We start from the raw sequence: 15,841 nt of genomic DNA on the forward strand, positions 1-15,841 counted from the left end.
TTCTAGCAATCAGTACAGTTGAAACGTAAAAGGAAGAAGGGGTCAACCAGGACAGACATGGACAATTGCTAGCTTCTAACTAAATTTTATTCATTGAAACAGCATGATTATATATACACAAGGAATTTCCTTTTGTGCCTCAACTTTGCCTATTATGGAATACCGACTAGCCCTGTCCCAAGCCTTGCTTAACTCCAAGAGATGCTTCATGTTCTGTTTGCACACTTGATCTCATGTTCTAGGCACTCCCAACCCGAATGAGATTGTCTTCCGGCGGCCACTGAAAAATGGGGATGCAGGTGTGATGACATGGCGCTACCCTGAGCCGCGAGTTCTGACTCGAGTCGACGTCTATCCCGTGCCGTTCTCATCGACGGTGACAATGGGCATTTCCCCTCCTCCTGTAAGTACAATGAGAGTTATGGCTCATAAAAGGGTTATTCGAAGGAGAACTTGTGCTGTATGCTGTAGAGAAGGGTGTAGCGCTGTTCTTGAGAGACCATCAGGATCATAAGAAAGGTGTCACTTATACAAGCTTCTTACAACTGATGACACAAATGACAAAGTAACACTTAAAAGAACACTAAAGGCAAATATTAAGTCAGTGTGAAGTGATAGATTGATGTTTCAACATGTCCAGTGTGTCAGTTCGCCAAAAACAAAGCCATCGTATGTAATAAAATGACGTAAGTAGAGAATTGGCACTGTCATTTTGGGAACATTGTTTCACTTTGGAACATCGAGTTGGAACATCACTTTGGGAACATTGATTCAACATATCTTATTTAAATTATAAATAGGTCGATTTTCAACTGCTTATAATCAAAAATGTAAATTGTGAAAAGAGAATGCAATTTGGCCGACCTTATTGCAGTTTTCTGCAGAACTCAGTGGTGGTACCTCATTGCACCATTCTGTTTGCATTTTTAACAAGAGTGAGGTACTTTCCATGTGCAAGTCCTTGGTTTGTCCACATACAGTAGCACAGGGAAGAGTATGAGCTCCCAAGATAACCAACACAGCTTCGTAAGAGGGCCAGTTCACTATGGGCAGTAATTCGAAAACTGTGTGGCCCTTCTTGGTTTTTTTTTGTTTTTACTTTTATTTATTTATTTATTTATTTATTTATTTATTGTGTTTCTGTTGCGATTTACTCTGCAACTTAATGTTGCAAGGTTTCTAGGAGAATAATCTAGCATTACATATTAAGTGTTTGCCACTAGTGTCTATATAATGACTGTAATTTGTAACCTGTTTAGATTGTTATGCATAGAACGACATTTTGTTTTATCAACATTAGCCATATAAATGATTGCTTCTATTTCCGTACCTTTGACAATATTAAGTGGACTTGGTTTTTTTTTCTGAACAGTGCCTGTGCTTGGTGCTTGACTATGCCTTGATATCACAAATGCAGCTGAAAAGTTCCTGCAACAGGCTACCACTTCAGAAGTAATGGATGCTAGCTTGTACTTTGACCATGGTGCTGACAGTGCAGTTCAGGAGTTCTGCAATGTATACGAATTGATAGTATGAACTCTTCGCCTTCTGAAGGTGCAGAAGTACAAGCATGTCCCATTATGACAATGGTTTATGGTTTTTGTGGTTTCCGCTTTTCTCCGGCTCCTTGCTGCAGGCGTTACAGTGCAACCTTCAGTACTGGGACCCCTGCCAAGAGATCTTTGTGACGTGCCAACAGTTCGAGTTGTCAGAGAGTGAGCCGTGCTTTCTGGAGCTGCCGGCGCTGGCGTTCTTCGGGGATCAGCCCCCACCTGTGGCAGTTGCAGACACTTGGAGGGTTGTCATCCTTCCTCCTAAGCATCCAGCTACAAGGTCTGGTGCATATTTTGTTTGTGCCTGCAGTTAGCAATTGTCAAATCACCAAAGCTAAGCAGTGCTAGGCTCAGCCAGTCTTTAGAAAGAATGATTGGAAATGCTGAGTATTTGAGGCACCTTTTCTACCATGGAATAGTTCAGTTGTCGATTTTGAGTGAGATAAAAAGTCAAATGAGGCATCTGGAGCTGTTAGACTAGCGACAGGCTTGACATGTGACTCCAAGTGAGATAGTGAGGGATAAAACAAAGGGAGTGAAATAAAAGCAAAGCACACACACACACACGCTTAGACATACACATGAAACAAAATCCACTAACACAAGAACTATTTACAGAGTCTCACAGAGACTTGAATCCCCCAGGGATGCCATAAGCTCCTTAGTGGGACACCCACACCAGGGCAGCAGCTTCAATAGGCCATGGAAGGAAGCATTCACATTTTAATAGAGAGAAGAATGTGCTTTCGAAGTTGAAACCCTCATCTCTGTTTGTGTGTACTCCACAAGAGGAGACTACAAAGGCTGAAGATAACCTGCTAATAGCTCAGCCTAGTGTAAACAGCACCAGACTGGACTGACAAAAGTGGCCTTTCTTATGTGTTAACCGCAGCTCCTAGCTTCAGTCTGAACAACAACTACACAGCGAGAGGTTAGTGTTGGATTGTCTCATTAAGGTGATGCTGAAGCAAACAACGAGAGCCTTGCGGCAGTATCTTGCTGATTTGAACATGCCTGTGGCTAAACCAGCACTGCAAGTAGTGCAGGCTGTAGAGACGATGCTGGCTGCTCTCCATTAGCCTAACGCTCTGCTATCGTGTGTGTGTGACATCATAGACTTGTTCCATCAACACCTTCTCCTCTTACCATCTGTACCATATTCCACTTCCCTCCACATGGAATAGCAAATGAGAAGCATTGAACTCTCTCTCTCTCTCTCTCGCTCTCTCTCTGGTGCGCACGCATTTCAGAGAGCAAGGAGACTGCCACGGTCAGTGAATGTCCTGCAGCTCGAGTCACATATTGTGTCGTATGTCTATAGAATTCCTTGAAACAGCAATACACACTCTGTTGTGGGCTAGTTGGTTGAAACGGAACAAGTGATGTACTGCGCGAAATGCAATAAGAATGGTGGAAATAGGGATGGGAAATAGTGCAGACTACCAGTTTTTATTTGTAGTGTGTGCCTCTGCTCTATCTCACGTTCCACCTTTCTTCTTGCATTTTGCAAGAGGGGCACCATGAAGGGAATATGAAAGAGAAAGAATCAGGCCACACAATACTTGAGTGGGTCACAGCCAGAAGGCCTGTTCATGACTTGTTCTTTGACCTTTACTTATGATCCAGTGAATTTCTGTCAAGTTGAATTTACGATAAGACAGTAAGACTTCCAGGGCCTTTTCTGACAATGTAGTGACATTCTTTACTTGCCAAATTGTGTTAAGTGAAGGTGAGAACCCGTACTACTGGCAAGCATCACTACTGGCAAGCATCACTACTGGCAAGCATCAGGGTACTTTAAATAATTTACCATAATACTTGTTCTTACAAACCAGGTTCAATTTTGGTACTTAGAAGGTGGATGCTTCTTAAAGTTATGATAAAATGTCATTGGCTCGCTATGCGCCTGCAATCACTGAAGCTACCAAACACAAGCACAGCGAGGAAAAACATGCACAGCACTCTTGCCATATTGCTACACAATGTCACAATATATTGCTGTGTGTCATGATGTCAGGATAATGTTGATGATGCCAGGCCCAGCATTTCAGGATCAACTGTAGCATAAAACAAAATGTGTTATAAGTGTTTATTTTCATGCTTGCTAAATGTCATTCTTTTTTTGTGCGAGAAACATGCAGTAGAGTTACTACATCTTTGAAAATGTGTGCCAATGCTCCTTCAAAGAATGTCCACTGTATCTAACATCACAGCAACAAGCTCTAAGTTTGTGCAACAAGGTAAGGCACTTAGCCTGTGAAACTGTCTTTTCTTTTTTGTCAATTGAAATGTCAGCAGGGGCAATGAAGAGCCAACTTCAGGAACTGCCATGTCTCCCTTGGCGTTAGCTGCCTGCATGCGTGTGGACTCTCACTTTGACCCAGCGCTGGTGCCCCGTCTGAGAGCAAGTGTGGCCCTGGATGCCTGCGTTGTCACCTTGAATGTACTGACCGATCAAAATGGTGAGCTCCGATGCATGAAAGCACTGTGGAAAGCACTTAGGGTTGCCACCTTGAGAGAGGAAAAAAAAAACTTCACGAAGAACGGAGACAAAGAAGAGGGCGGGGGGTCTTTTCTTACAAAATTAGTCCAGTCGAATCTCGGCGATTCCAACTAGAAAAGGCCGAAAAATTTGTTCGAATCAAAGGAAGGAATTGTTTTTAAAATATTCATGCAACATAGCGTGATGCACGAGCGGTGTGAGTCCTGAAATATCACAGGCACGCAAGCACACATCGAGCGAGGACCACGAAACTGCCCATACCGGCTAACACTCACTTTTCGATAACGGCAGAAAATGAAACTTCAAGGAGCAGGCTAAGCCGGCGCTGGCGCCAGGCACGCACGGAGACATTCAAAGATGACAGAGTTACAAGGGAGTTGAGAGGGAGGGTGAAGGGATTGTAGTTGCGAGGAAGGGTGACAGGGAAGAATATTTGCTTTCCCACCAGCTTGCTGGATGGCACTAGTTACCTCTGCCACCTACTACCACCGAAGCAGCGAAGTTGCCGGGGCCAGGACTGGGCCTCCACTGGGCCTACTTCCCTCTACGTGCTTGCATGTTTTTTGCTTCGGCTGCTGACAGATTGACGCTGTGCTTACCTTCTTCGTCCTGCATTCTTAATGTGAGCCATGTCTTATCAAGACAACGAAGTCGTTGTTTTGATCATAATCATGTTGGTGTGCTCCTTTCTGTTGAGGCATCGCCGCATACAAAAGACAAGAAGAATGAGGTACTGGGTGTCGCCTTCGCGTCCTTGTATTCAGGGTCTGCCTTGTCGTACAGAATCGGATATGGCGCACTATCTCCCACAACCTTTCCATTGCAACATCTCGGTTTAGATGCGTCAGTAAAAAAAAAAATCGAGCTTGAACTAGACCAACTAAACCAACCAAAGCAAGTGTGAGCGAGAGCTGATGTGAGCAGGCGATAGTGCAAAACAAGCATTCCGGCTCAACCAGACGCGACTACGGAAAGAGTGGCCAGGCGGGTTCGCATGATACCAATTTCCCACGCCTACGTCACTGTAGGGGCTATTCTTATTTGTCTCCTCTGCTTGTGGCTCACTTGCCGCCACGACGAGCCAAAAAAATCGGCGCAGGGTCGATCCCTCCGGCGGCGCGCATTTTACTGCTAGCGTGGCTGGGGCATTACAGCACAACGCAGAAACGGCGACCTTGCCACTTGAGATGGGGTGAAATTGCCGCCACGTTCTACATGCCCCCCTCCCCCCCCCCTCCGAGCGTGTGCTGCCACATGATTTGGCGTGCTGCTGACAGCATTGTTGGAGTGCAGTATGTTCGAATTAACCATTGCAAATGCTTGTGCGTTCGAATTACTGGGTATTTTCACCCATTGGAATACACTGACTTTGATGGGACCATGGCGTCAGATTGAGTAAATCAGAAGTTCGAATTAAGTATGTTCGAATTAACGAGATTCGACTGTAATATCCCCATTCAGAACATTAGGGAATATAAATACCTTGGTCTTGTTTTCACACCCAGTGTGTCTTAGTCGAAACACATAGATTTGATAACATTTGAGGCACTGAAGAAGTTAGGCTATCTGAGCCACACATTGACCTCGGCCCCAAGGGATACTAAACTAATCCGGCCTCTACTAGAATATGCTTCTCCTGTATGGAATATGCACAAGCAATGCGACATTAATCAAAGCAATTCACTTCATGTACAGCAGGTTCGATAGGGATTTTTCACCTTCTGCAATCTTCCTTCTCTAGGCTTGCAACCACTCTCAAATCGCCGACGCATGGAAACGCTAAAATTTCTGCATTGCATTTGACCTCCTCTTGCTGGATTTCACCAGATAATTAATTACCCAACTCCTGCTAGACCATCCAATACTAGAAGTCACCATCACCTAAACATTGCGTCTTATTTTGCCCGTACAGACACTTTTAAATGGAGTTTTTTTTCCCCATGTAATTGAATATTGGAATTCTTTGCCTGGTAATACTCATTCTCTGCCTTTAAACTTATCTTTTGCTACTATTGGATAGGTAGTTAATATTTTCATTCCGTCTGTATTCTTCATATTGCCTGTGTTATTTGTCATTGTTCTGCTTTTCATACCCACTCCTGCAGTAGCCCAATAGGGCCGCAGTGTGTACAAAAAAAATAAACACACAATATACAACAAACAAACCAAAACAAGATAAAGTGGCGGTACACCTATTACTGTGAAATTTGCTTGATTAAAATTTATTGGGAAACTTTTATAGAAATCTTGGTATACTTTTAGAATCTTTGTGCTGTTGTTGCATCATTAACTTGTAATGCGTATTCAGTACCTATGAACAATGCAGCAATACATGAAGGTCTAGATGGCAACAGAATACATGAAACTTTAATTAATGAAGTAAGAATGAATTTGTTTGTAACAACTCGGTTGTCCACTATGTATGAATGTCTGACAGTGCTCTTACAATGCAGCTTATATTGTAGCAATTTAGGGAGAACTGGAAAACTGGCAAATGAGGTACTGGTACAGGGGTCCAACTGGCAGCTGGCACTTTGAAGGAAAGACCAGTTGTGCCAGTGGAAAATCAGGCAGGTGGCAACCATAAAAGCACTCTATTGCATTCATTCATTCATTTGTGAAAACACCACAAATTAACAAAATCTACATAAAGATAGCTAAAATAGAACCTGAACTTTACCACTAGCAGCAGTATGTTCCGCCATGACTTTGCAACAACCTGTTTTCATGGCTCATTGATTGCTATGATTGCTGGGGTAACAATTTTTGCTACAGTAATGTAATGCACATCTCAAAGCCAGGTAAAAAAACAGCTTTCATTGTTGACAGTGGTATCAAGATTCTACTGCCATGGCTCTATGGAATCTTTTTCTAAACTTGCTTTAAACAGTGTATGTATGTGATACATTTAGAGCTCCCTTCTAGTTCACTGTGTATATAGAGTGTTTATGAGGTGGCTGCGTATTTATCACTTTTGTCAGAATTGCTTTTATCTGAGCCACCCGTTGACAGATGACAGCCCTTTGGTATCGAGCTTCCACTAGAGTCCTTCATTGCTACTAAGACAGCCACACTTTTGCACAGGTGCCTGAAGCAACTGCAGGATTTTTCTAAAGTAGCTAGTTTTGTAGCTAGACTATGGGTAAAGCAAGAGCCAAAATAACCCAAAATAGCTGCTACTATAATAATTACAGATTTACTCCATTCTAACATGCCCTCAATTTGTAATGTGCACCCAATTTTCACAGCCATAAAGAAAAAATGAAATTGTCCTTGACTTTTAACACACACCCCTGTGGCACCTGAGATACTGCATTTCTTAAGTGCCTTGCAGGCCATGGCAGCCTAGCTGTAGTATCTAGAATAAGATAGTATATAGCCTGGTCAACATACAAAACATACATGAAGCTACGGCAGCTTCTACAGCTGCAGAAAACTGTGGATTGGATTGGATCGCAGAAATGTTTAATGCCAATACTACTGTTGTGTCATAATGCGGTGCAGCTAGAATAAAGTGGTTTATGGGGAGCAATAGTGGGGGGTGAAGATATGTGTGGGCAATGCACTAATGACATTATGACGTCACTTGGGTACATTGTTACCATGATAGTTCTACCGATTTGTTTAAGCAAAGGTTCGCTGTGGTGAGCTGTCATCCTGCGTGCATGCTAGTTATCAAAGAGGGTTGATTGGACTTGATAATTAATCGGTATAAGTAAAGAAGCCCTTGGCTTTAGACAAGTGTGTAAATATACTATGATGTCATCAGGGATGTGTTCATATGGGTACCTCCAGCTTCCAAATGTGCAACTGTGGTCATTTTCCTTGATTTTTGATAGTTTCTTGGTAGGTTCTGTTTTGCAGGAATTTAATACTACACTCTGGAGTATTGGGTGTGTCATTAGTCGTAATCTGAGTGTTGAAGCAATCTAAGCAAGTAACAGTTGTAGCATGTTTACTTTTCTTTTGTGGAAGAAGACTCTTTGGTACTATTGGGGTATTCTGACATATTGCTGCTTGTTTTTGTTAATTGTTCAGGAGCCAGTAATTATTTGTGTTATTTTAACTATTTGTGATGGTTAAAATTAAAGTGACTAGGACTGTGTTGTCTTTTCTGCCAGTGTATGTTGTTGAGTTGTTTCCCAATAGCTTATTTCGTGCTCATCTACTGGTTCCAGTTCCTTCAGCAGCGCTGTGGCCATTCAAGTGGGATCATTCAGTGGCAAGCCCCGCCAACCTCGACTTTGCCATGCTGTCCATGGACCACTTGTGCCTTTCCTACACTGGCTGGGAGCACCGCATTAACCTTGGGGTAGGCAAGAGTTGCCTGCCTTCCACACTGTTGACATGTCATTGCTAGTCTGTGCAGAAGTAGTTGCCTGGCTTTTGTTTGCCTGTTAACACCAATGCACAGGGCTTTGCTCGACGGGTGTTTCGGGCATTTCTGCCTGGTGTGTGCCGGAGGTGTTTCCAAGGGGAATCAAATAAATTTCTGTTGAGGTAACACATTAGTAGACTTTAAATTCGGTTTGTATTTACTGGCCATACGTTGCTGAATGATTTATGGAATTTCTTCATTTTAATAGTCAAGCAAAAATTTATGGTTATGCTAATTATTTTATTTTGGGTAAACAATATAGGGGAAAAAATTTAGGTGAGGTATGAACAGAGTCCTGCAGATGAGAGCGCACAAGGAGTTCTTGAATGTAGGCGTCGCTCAAAAACCATGCAGGCTTTTTGGGCCATTCCACGATGTCGAAATTTGAGAGACGGCACACCATCCGAGTAATGCCGATTTATAAGCTTTCTCATGCCACCTGTGGCATGCAAATAAAACTTGCCATGAAATTTTAATTCCTCCAACTTCTGTACAGATGCATGGGTTTAAAGGTTAAGAGAACCTAACTTTTCTTTTTTAATGCTTGCATATTTAGAACAAATGTAACTGAAGTCACCTATTGGTTAATGATTGCAGTTCATGTAATACCCACATAGTATATATTTTCTGGATGACCTTCTTGGGGTTTCTGTATGCTGTAACGAATATACCTTATTTCAAAATGCTGCTTTACAGTGTGTCATTAGCATAATGATGTTGTGGGGCAGGTTATTTGCATACCTGCATGTTGTTCTGCCAACTTTTCACAGTGCCTGTGTACAGCTTTCAAATTTTCAGTGCGAACATTGACCCTACTTCTCATCTGCTGGTATTTTGGGATGACACAGAATTTTTTTTCTTTGTGGCCAGGTGAATGGGTACGTGTCATGTGATGTCACAGAACTGCTTCACCTTACCCGCCTCGGTGTCCTTGACTCTGTGAGTGTGAAAGCCTCGGCCATCATCTGCCAGCCTGTCAACAAGGTGATTTCACATTCCTGCTCGTGAGGAAGTTCATAGAAAGTTCATTTGAGCCATGAATGACTCTGTAATTTCAATGCCACCACATGTATAGCTTAGTTTTTTTCCCAATATTTGTTTTCACCAGATGATCACTATTATTGAGCTCTCACTCAGTGCAGGTCATGCCTACAGTATTCTTTGAACGCTCTTAGTGATTCTGTAGAAAAGGATGCATGTCGGATTAGATTGTGTGCACATTGTGAATGGTGTTGTACATTGCTGAATGTGCACAAACGCCAGTGAAGTCCAAATTGTGGACGTACTTGACCCATGAGTTTATATTCGATGACCAAAGATTGTGCTCGCTGCAGTCATCGTGATTTGAGTGTTCCTTGCCTTTCTGGGCACAAATTTGCCCAATAAATAGTTAGGTTCTCAACTCACACTTTTGGCAGTGTTTTGGTCCTCCACCATTAATACAACATAAATATGCAAACTGCTTTTTTTACATCTCAGGAGCCTGGTATTGAAGTTGAGGCATCCTTGGACCCATGCTTCATCAGGATCAGCCAGCCTGTCGTGCACACTCTCTCCACGGCAGCTTCCTTTTGGAGCCCGGTTAGTTGTTTTTTCTTTCGTTTTCCTTTGTACAGAGTTCAGATTTGTCTTGAATTTGTCTTAAAGATGGTATTTTGAATGTTTTTTGGAAGTGGCATGACCTTTGTCCTTCCTTCCTTCCTTGTATTTCGTGTGTAGTAATAGGTTGTGAGAGAATAACAGTCGACTGAAAAAATTGAGGCTGAAACGAGGCTGAAAAAATTGATCAAATTATCCGACAGGTTGAATTAAACAAGCAGCATAAAAAATGCCATAGCACACTGCCAATTCATTTGGCCCGAGTCTAACACGTCCCCGAATCAAAAGCATGCCCACTTTCTACGAGTTCAACGTAGAAAACTAACTTAGAAATTACTTTAAAGCTGCTAAACAATATAGAAGTATAGAAGAAAACTTTAGTGTTACATAAAGGCAGTCAGTTTTGTAAAGTCAACTTCCTTGCACAGGTTTTTTAATTCAGCTTAGCTGCAGTACATTTGCATACTGAGGTAAAGCATACAAATTCTGTAAAGGCAGTCTTGGTTTCGTATGCGATTGCACCGTGAAGGAAATTTACGGCCATATTTTCTCGAAAAAAAGTATGTAAGAACCAGGTAAATATCATAATCAGACATTGTATTATTGCTTGAAGATCTTCCTTGGGCAGGCCGAAAATGGGCATTTTTAATGGCAGATGACGTGTGTTCAATGCACTCTCCGATCTCCTAAGCTCCGCTGAGGCAGACGCTACCACTAAAGGGATCGCTATTAGGGTCACATAGGTCTGGCGTGTGCTTGCTGTGACAGCCAAAGGCGAATTTCAGAATCTTCGGAACCTTCGGTTGGGATCGCAATAACCGAAAGATCGAATTAATCAGAGTTGATTAATGGAAGCCTACTATATTTTAATAACATTGGTTACCTTTTGTTATTACCTAGAAATAATATGCAATGCAGTTAGTAGCACTTAACAAGACAGAAGATAAGTTGATTTGTGTGCACGAAAATGTTGTGCTGTAAGGCATTCAAGGGAAGACAAGGAGTGACACATGAGCCATAACACTGAATTTGCAGCCTAAATTAGGCATTGCACTAAGCAGTACGCAACCCACAGCAAGCTGTGCTGTGAGGTCAATGTGTGCATTTCGTTTTCACATGTGCATGTCAGCGTGGTCCGCCCAAGACAGTCTCGGCAGGCGTTCTCTAGTTTGTGCTGTTTTTATCACATGAGTGAAAGACTGGCGGGCACAAAGCAACGGTGATGCTGTTGCTGCACTGTTGGGTGACAAAACGTGCGGAGCAAGGAGAGTCTGGCAAAGCATGCACATAGTCTCAGAATGTTTTGGAGCAGATGACACAGGAGTGGCCCTGCACATCTTGACGTCACACAAGTCATGGGAAATGGCAGTCACTGCCAACGGGATAGTCCTAGAGGCAGCAATCTCAAATTGAAATTTCAAGTTAAAATATGTGCCGAGAGCCCACTTTCTGTGTGTATATAACCATACTGTATAACCATAGTGTGTTTTCCTTCTCTGAATACAGCCTGAATACAACTGTGAAAACTTCCCCTGAATACTATGCAACAGAACGTTATTGTGTTCAGTTACTTGAAGCTTGTTTCAGAGCGCAGAAATTTTCAGTAATCCTCCGCTCTTTCATTGCTTAAATGTGTGTTGTGCAAAGAGGATTTTTATCTGTCAAGCCCAGTGTTACAAGCTGGAGTTTAATGTGAATAACTTTCTTTATACAGTGGAACCTTGATGTAACGAAGTTTTATTCATAGCTAAAAACTTCGTTAAATCACGAATTCCATTATTCGAGGTTCTAAAGTTTCAGCATTAAATACAACTTCACAAATTCCCAGAGCATTCCTGGGGGACAGTACCTTGTTAGTAAACACTTATAAGCAAATTACAAGAAGGTCAGACCATAATAGCGCGGTTATGAGCGCTAGCACATGTGGTGCAGATCACGCCAAGAGCAATGCGTCAACGTGGCTCACGACGTCCGAGATTTGCGTGTGTTGCGTCGTGCTCCGATGTAAATCTTGGGCGCCATAGGTGACCGCACTTAATGCCCGCAGCCACCATCCACAAATTAAAAACAAAAGTGTAAAAATATATAAATGTTCATCCTGAGCAAGAAAAAAAAAGAAAGAAAAGTCACGATTTTTCCAGAAAGACGGAGCATTGCTGGCAGTAGCAAAGATGTAGGGTTTGTAGTTTTATCGCTATCGCGCGCGTTCAGGCAAATAGTAACAGATCTCACTCGATGACCACGTACTTGCAGTCACAATGCAGGCGAGCGCTTCACACCGTATGTCAAAAACTTGATATTACGCAACCGCCAACACAAAACGCAAGGGAACAACAAATTGCACATGAAGACACCAACCACTTCAGCTCGGCCTTTGTACTTGCTGCGGAGAGATTACCTCCAAGATACAGCGTGTGGCCCGTGCACGGATGCGTACGCTAGGAAGAGAAGGCAGATAGGCGCATGTTCTTGGATCACATTACTGCGTGTTTGCTCCCTCCCCATCCCCCTTGCGCTGAAGGAATTGTCAGCTCACGTATTTCTCCGATCTCTGCCGAAGGCTCTGCAAGTCGTTTACCAACACAACAAATGGCACAGGGGTGTTTCCTGCTTACCGCGTCCCAGTATGCACACATTGACGGCGGTTTTGCCACTCAAACTTTGCGTGCAGAAGGATGCTTGAAGTAGCCATTGCCTCGGCCGAAATTCTTGTAGTTTCTTGCTAGATTTACTAGCCATACAGGCTCCAAGTACATACTTGAGATGGCCAAAATGAAATCGGAACCGTGTCACGAAGTTACTTTATTAAATCGCAGAAAAAGAAATACACGGTTTTCAATGCAAGTAAGGTCTGGAAATGAAAATAGTTTGTTACATTTCAAATTTCATAAAATCGAGGTTCTTTATATCGATGTTCTACTGTATCAAAGTGCATAGCTGTTGAGAGCCGCAAGTTTTCTTTCACTTGTGATGCATGCCAATGTCCCCATTGTATATGATACAAGTATTACTTGCCAAAACACATCTAGTGGGCGAATCCCGCTTCTTGCGGCATGCTGTGATTTCACTGTCCTTTTTTGTTACAGGATGCACACACTGGTGTTCTCCCCAGCTATGTGGCAGTATGCAACAATACGACAGACACCGTGTGCTTTGGTCAGGTGTGTTGTTTATGCTCTTTTGCTCTGAACTGACTGTGCACTTGGCAATCTTGGCCGTCTGTAAGCATCTTTCAAAGTTATCCCTGTATCAAAAAGCAAAGAATGCCATCTGATTGTGGGAGGTCACATCTAATAGCCATTATTCCGTAGCTTACTGCAACAAGGGCAGGGCAGATCTGGACAAAAGGATATAACATTGCTATTTTTTTGCATCCTTTCCCACGATCCTTGTAATGGCACTTCTCTAGATTGTAAATCTATAACTGGCTCAGGTTTGTAGCTTGCTTATGTTTAATGCCCAATTAATGTAATCAAGAGTTTGACAGAACACCATCTTACGAGCTAAAAGCACTATTAATAAAAAAAATATCCACTGACCATTGTCAGAAAACACACAGTTTGACATTTCAGAATCTGTGCAGATCACAAAACGTCAAACTTTGTGTTCTTGGCATTGGTCAGTGACCTGTGTTACTAATGATGCCCACTTGATCAACCCAAATTTATAATTGAATGATAATAGTCCTCTTTTTAAAATCAACATTGTATTTTCGATACATTGCTTTCTAGTGTTGAATGCATGGCATTCTATGCAGTGTATGACTGCATAGAATCTCCTTTGAGAAGTTCTGGCGAACAGTCAGGTTAACTTATGTTACCCCTTCTTTGTTGGCAATGAGCTAACTGGAGTGATTAACATACAAATGACAGAAGCAGGAAAGAACAGGCGATAGTGTATATTGATAGTAAAAACACACTTGTTGAAGGCCAAAAATAAGTACACGTTTTTTTGGTACTGCTGTCAAACAGAGTGTACTGAGCCTTTTTAATGAGCGCAGAGAGTTGCCTGCATAAATAACTTGGTTTGAGATGTGTACTGGCTTCATCCAGAGAGCAAACCGTGTATATGGTGATGACGCATAAGTTCAGACTAGTTAGAAACGGACCGACATGGTGTTGGGGTAGGTGCTGTACCATATCATATTGTTTTCTTGTGTTTACCTGTACTAACAATAGTCAAAGCAGTCTACTAAATATCCAAGCTTATCATGTTCCTCTGGATGCATTTACCTTGAGAGAAAAGTGTAATTATGCACATTATTAATCTGAAACAAAATCAGGCTACGCAATTTCTCTTCATAAGACTGGGAGCACTACCTTCGATGAAATTATAAAAAATGCACATTAATATCGCCTTACAGCTGCCTTTCTTGCAGCTGTACTAGCACATGTAAATTTTTTTCGCCCAGCATGGTCATATATCTCTGGGTGTGTATAGCATGAAAACAAACAAATAAATAAATAAGTAAAGTGAACTTGTGTGCAGTAATGCTGTTAAATAAATTGAACAAAACAAAGCTTCACACCATAGCATTGGATGCACCACTTCCAACAAAAAGACAAAAGGAAGTCATTGACAGCACCTTTTTTTGTTCCTTTTCTTATGGTTGTCATCGTAGGCTGGAACTGTGGAGAAGATACCGCTTCAACCAGGGCACATGCATGCATACACGTGGAAGAGCACCAAGGCACCACTGGTGAGCTCTTTACGCTTTGTCAAACCCATGTTTGCACTGTTCCTTAAAATTTGTTGTTTTTAGTAATGCAGATGCACTAGATGATTTTAACCAATTGTTTGTTGTATCCGTATTGCTCTCTATATTTTCAAAAATTTTCCTGTGAGGCTCAAACTTTGCTGAGAGTATGCACATAGATATCGTAATGAATTTCTAGTCTGTAATTAAACTGCAGTTTGCAAATATCTTATTTCACATTGTTTACTGAACCTGAGCCAGATGGTTTATTTATGTCAGCTTATCTGTGTTAAATCTAACTACCGCCTGACAGCATTCTACAGAGTGTAGTCTTCACCACAGGTATGCAGGACAGCTTGAAAGTATCTGTAAAAATCACTGTTCTACACTCCAAGCCTCTGTGAGACGGAAGTTCTAGAGGTTGACAAAGGAAGCGCATCCACCACTGTCTTGAAGCTTGGAGGCATAAAGAATGTATCAGAAGCTGTACTGCGTGCATAATGAGTGACGAGCGGCCCATTTACTTTTCATGTGAACTGTACCTTTGACCAGCTACTTTTTTGCATCAACATAAGCTGAAGCATACCTGTGTGTTTCTTCTGTAAGGTACAAAATAGGGCATTCCCACTTTTGCCTGTAAAGTGGTTAAAGTGTTCGCATTAGAAGGTGTTTAAAAACATCTTGAAAGTTGAAACATCCAAGTAACTAACCTTGGATGTTGCCACATTTATGCCCTGTTGTTAAGTGAAGCAAATCACTGCTCCTTACAATGAGTAATGTGTCTCTAAATGTTTTCGTTTTATCCACAATAACGCATACTATTTAGTCCTGTGGATTTACCTGCCATAGTGGCTATGACATTCTGCTGCTTAACACGAGGTTGCAGGTTTGATTCCTGACCTCAGTGGTCACATTCTATTGCAGGTGGAATGCAATAATGCTCATTCACTTATGTACTTACATACTTGCGCATGTCAAAGAACCTTATATAGTTGAAGTTGGCCCAGAACCCCCACTAATGTGCATGCCGCAACTCATGAGTTGCTTTGGCGTGCTAGACTCCATGATTTGATTTTGATTCAATTTAGTCCTGCAGATTGGTCAGTGGTAAT

General features: G+C 42.1%; 1 protein-coding gene across 2 annotated transcripts in view; it reads left to right on the forward strand.

Annotated features, from left to right (window-relative positions):
* The window catches only part of Vps13B (vacuolar protein sorting 13B), a 132,571-nt gene that overhangs the window by 73,131 nt on the left and 43,599 nt on the right, over positions 1 to 15,841 (forward strand). The window contains exons 32-39 of one of the 2 annotated variants that reach the window (XM_075700123.1): positions 243 to 403; positions 1,637 to 1,833; positions 3,849 to 4,015; positions 8,235 to 8,368; positions 9,305 to 9,418; positions 9,914 to 10,015; positions 13,120 to 13,194; positions 14,655 to 14,732. In XM_075700123.1, coding sequence (XP_075556238.1) covers positions 243 to 403; positions 1,637 to 1,833; positions 3,849 to 4,015; positions 8,235 to 8,368; positions 9,305 to 9,418; positions 9,914 to 10,015; positions 13,120 to 13,194; positions 14,655 to 14,732 — 1,028 coding nt within the window. The remainder of the gene's footprint in view (positions 1 to 242; positions 404 to 1,636; positions 1,834 to 3,848; positions 4,016 to 8,234; positions 8,369 to 9,304; positions 9,419 to 9,913; positions 10,016 to 13,119; positions 13,195 to 14,654; positions 14,733 to 15,841) is intronic. The other variant, XM_075700124.1, reaches the window with a different exon arrangement.

This window comes from Dermacentor variabilis, chromosome 7 (genome assembly GCF_050947875.1).
Source record: "Dermacentor variabilis isolate Ectoservices chromosome 7, ASM5094787v1, whole genome shotgun sequence".
Taxonomy (NCBI): Eukaryota; Metazoa; Arthropoda; class Arachnida; order Ixodida; family Ixodidae; genus Dermacentor; species Dermacentor variabilis.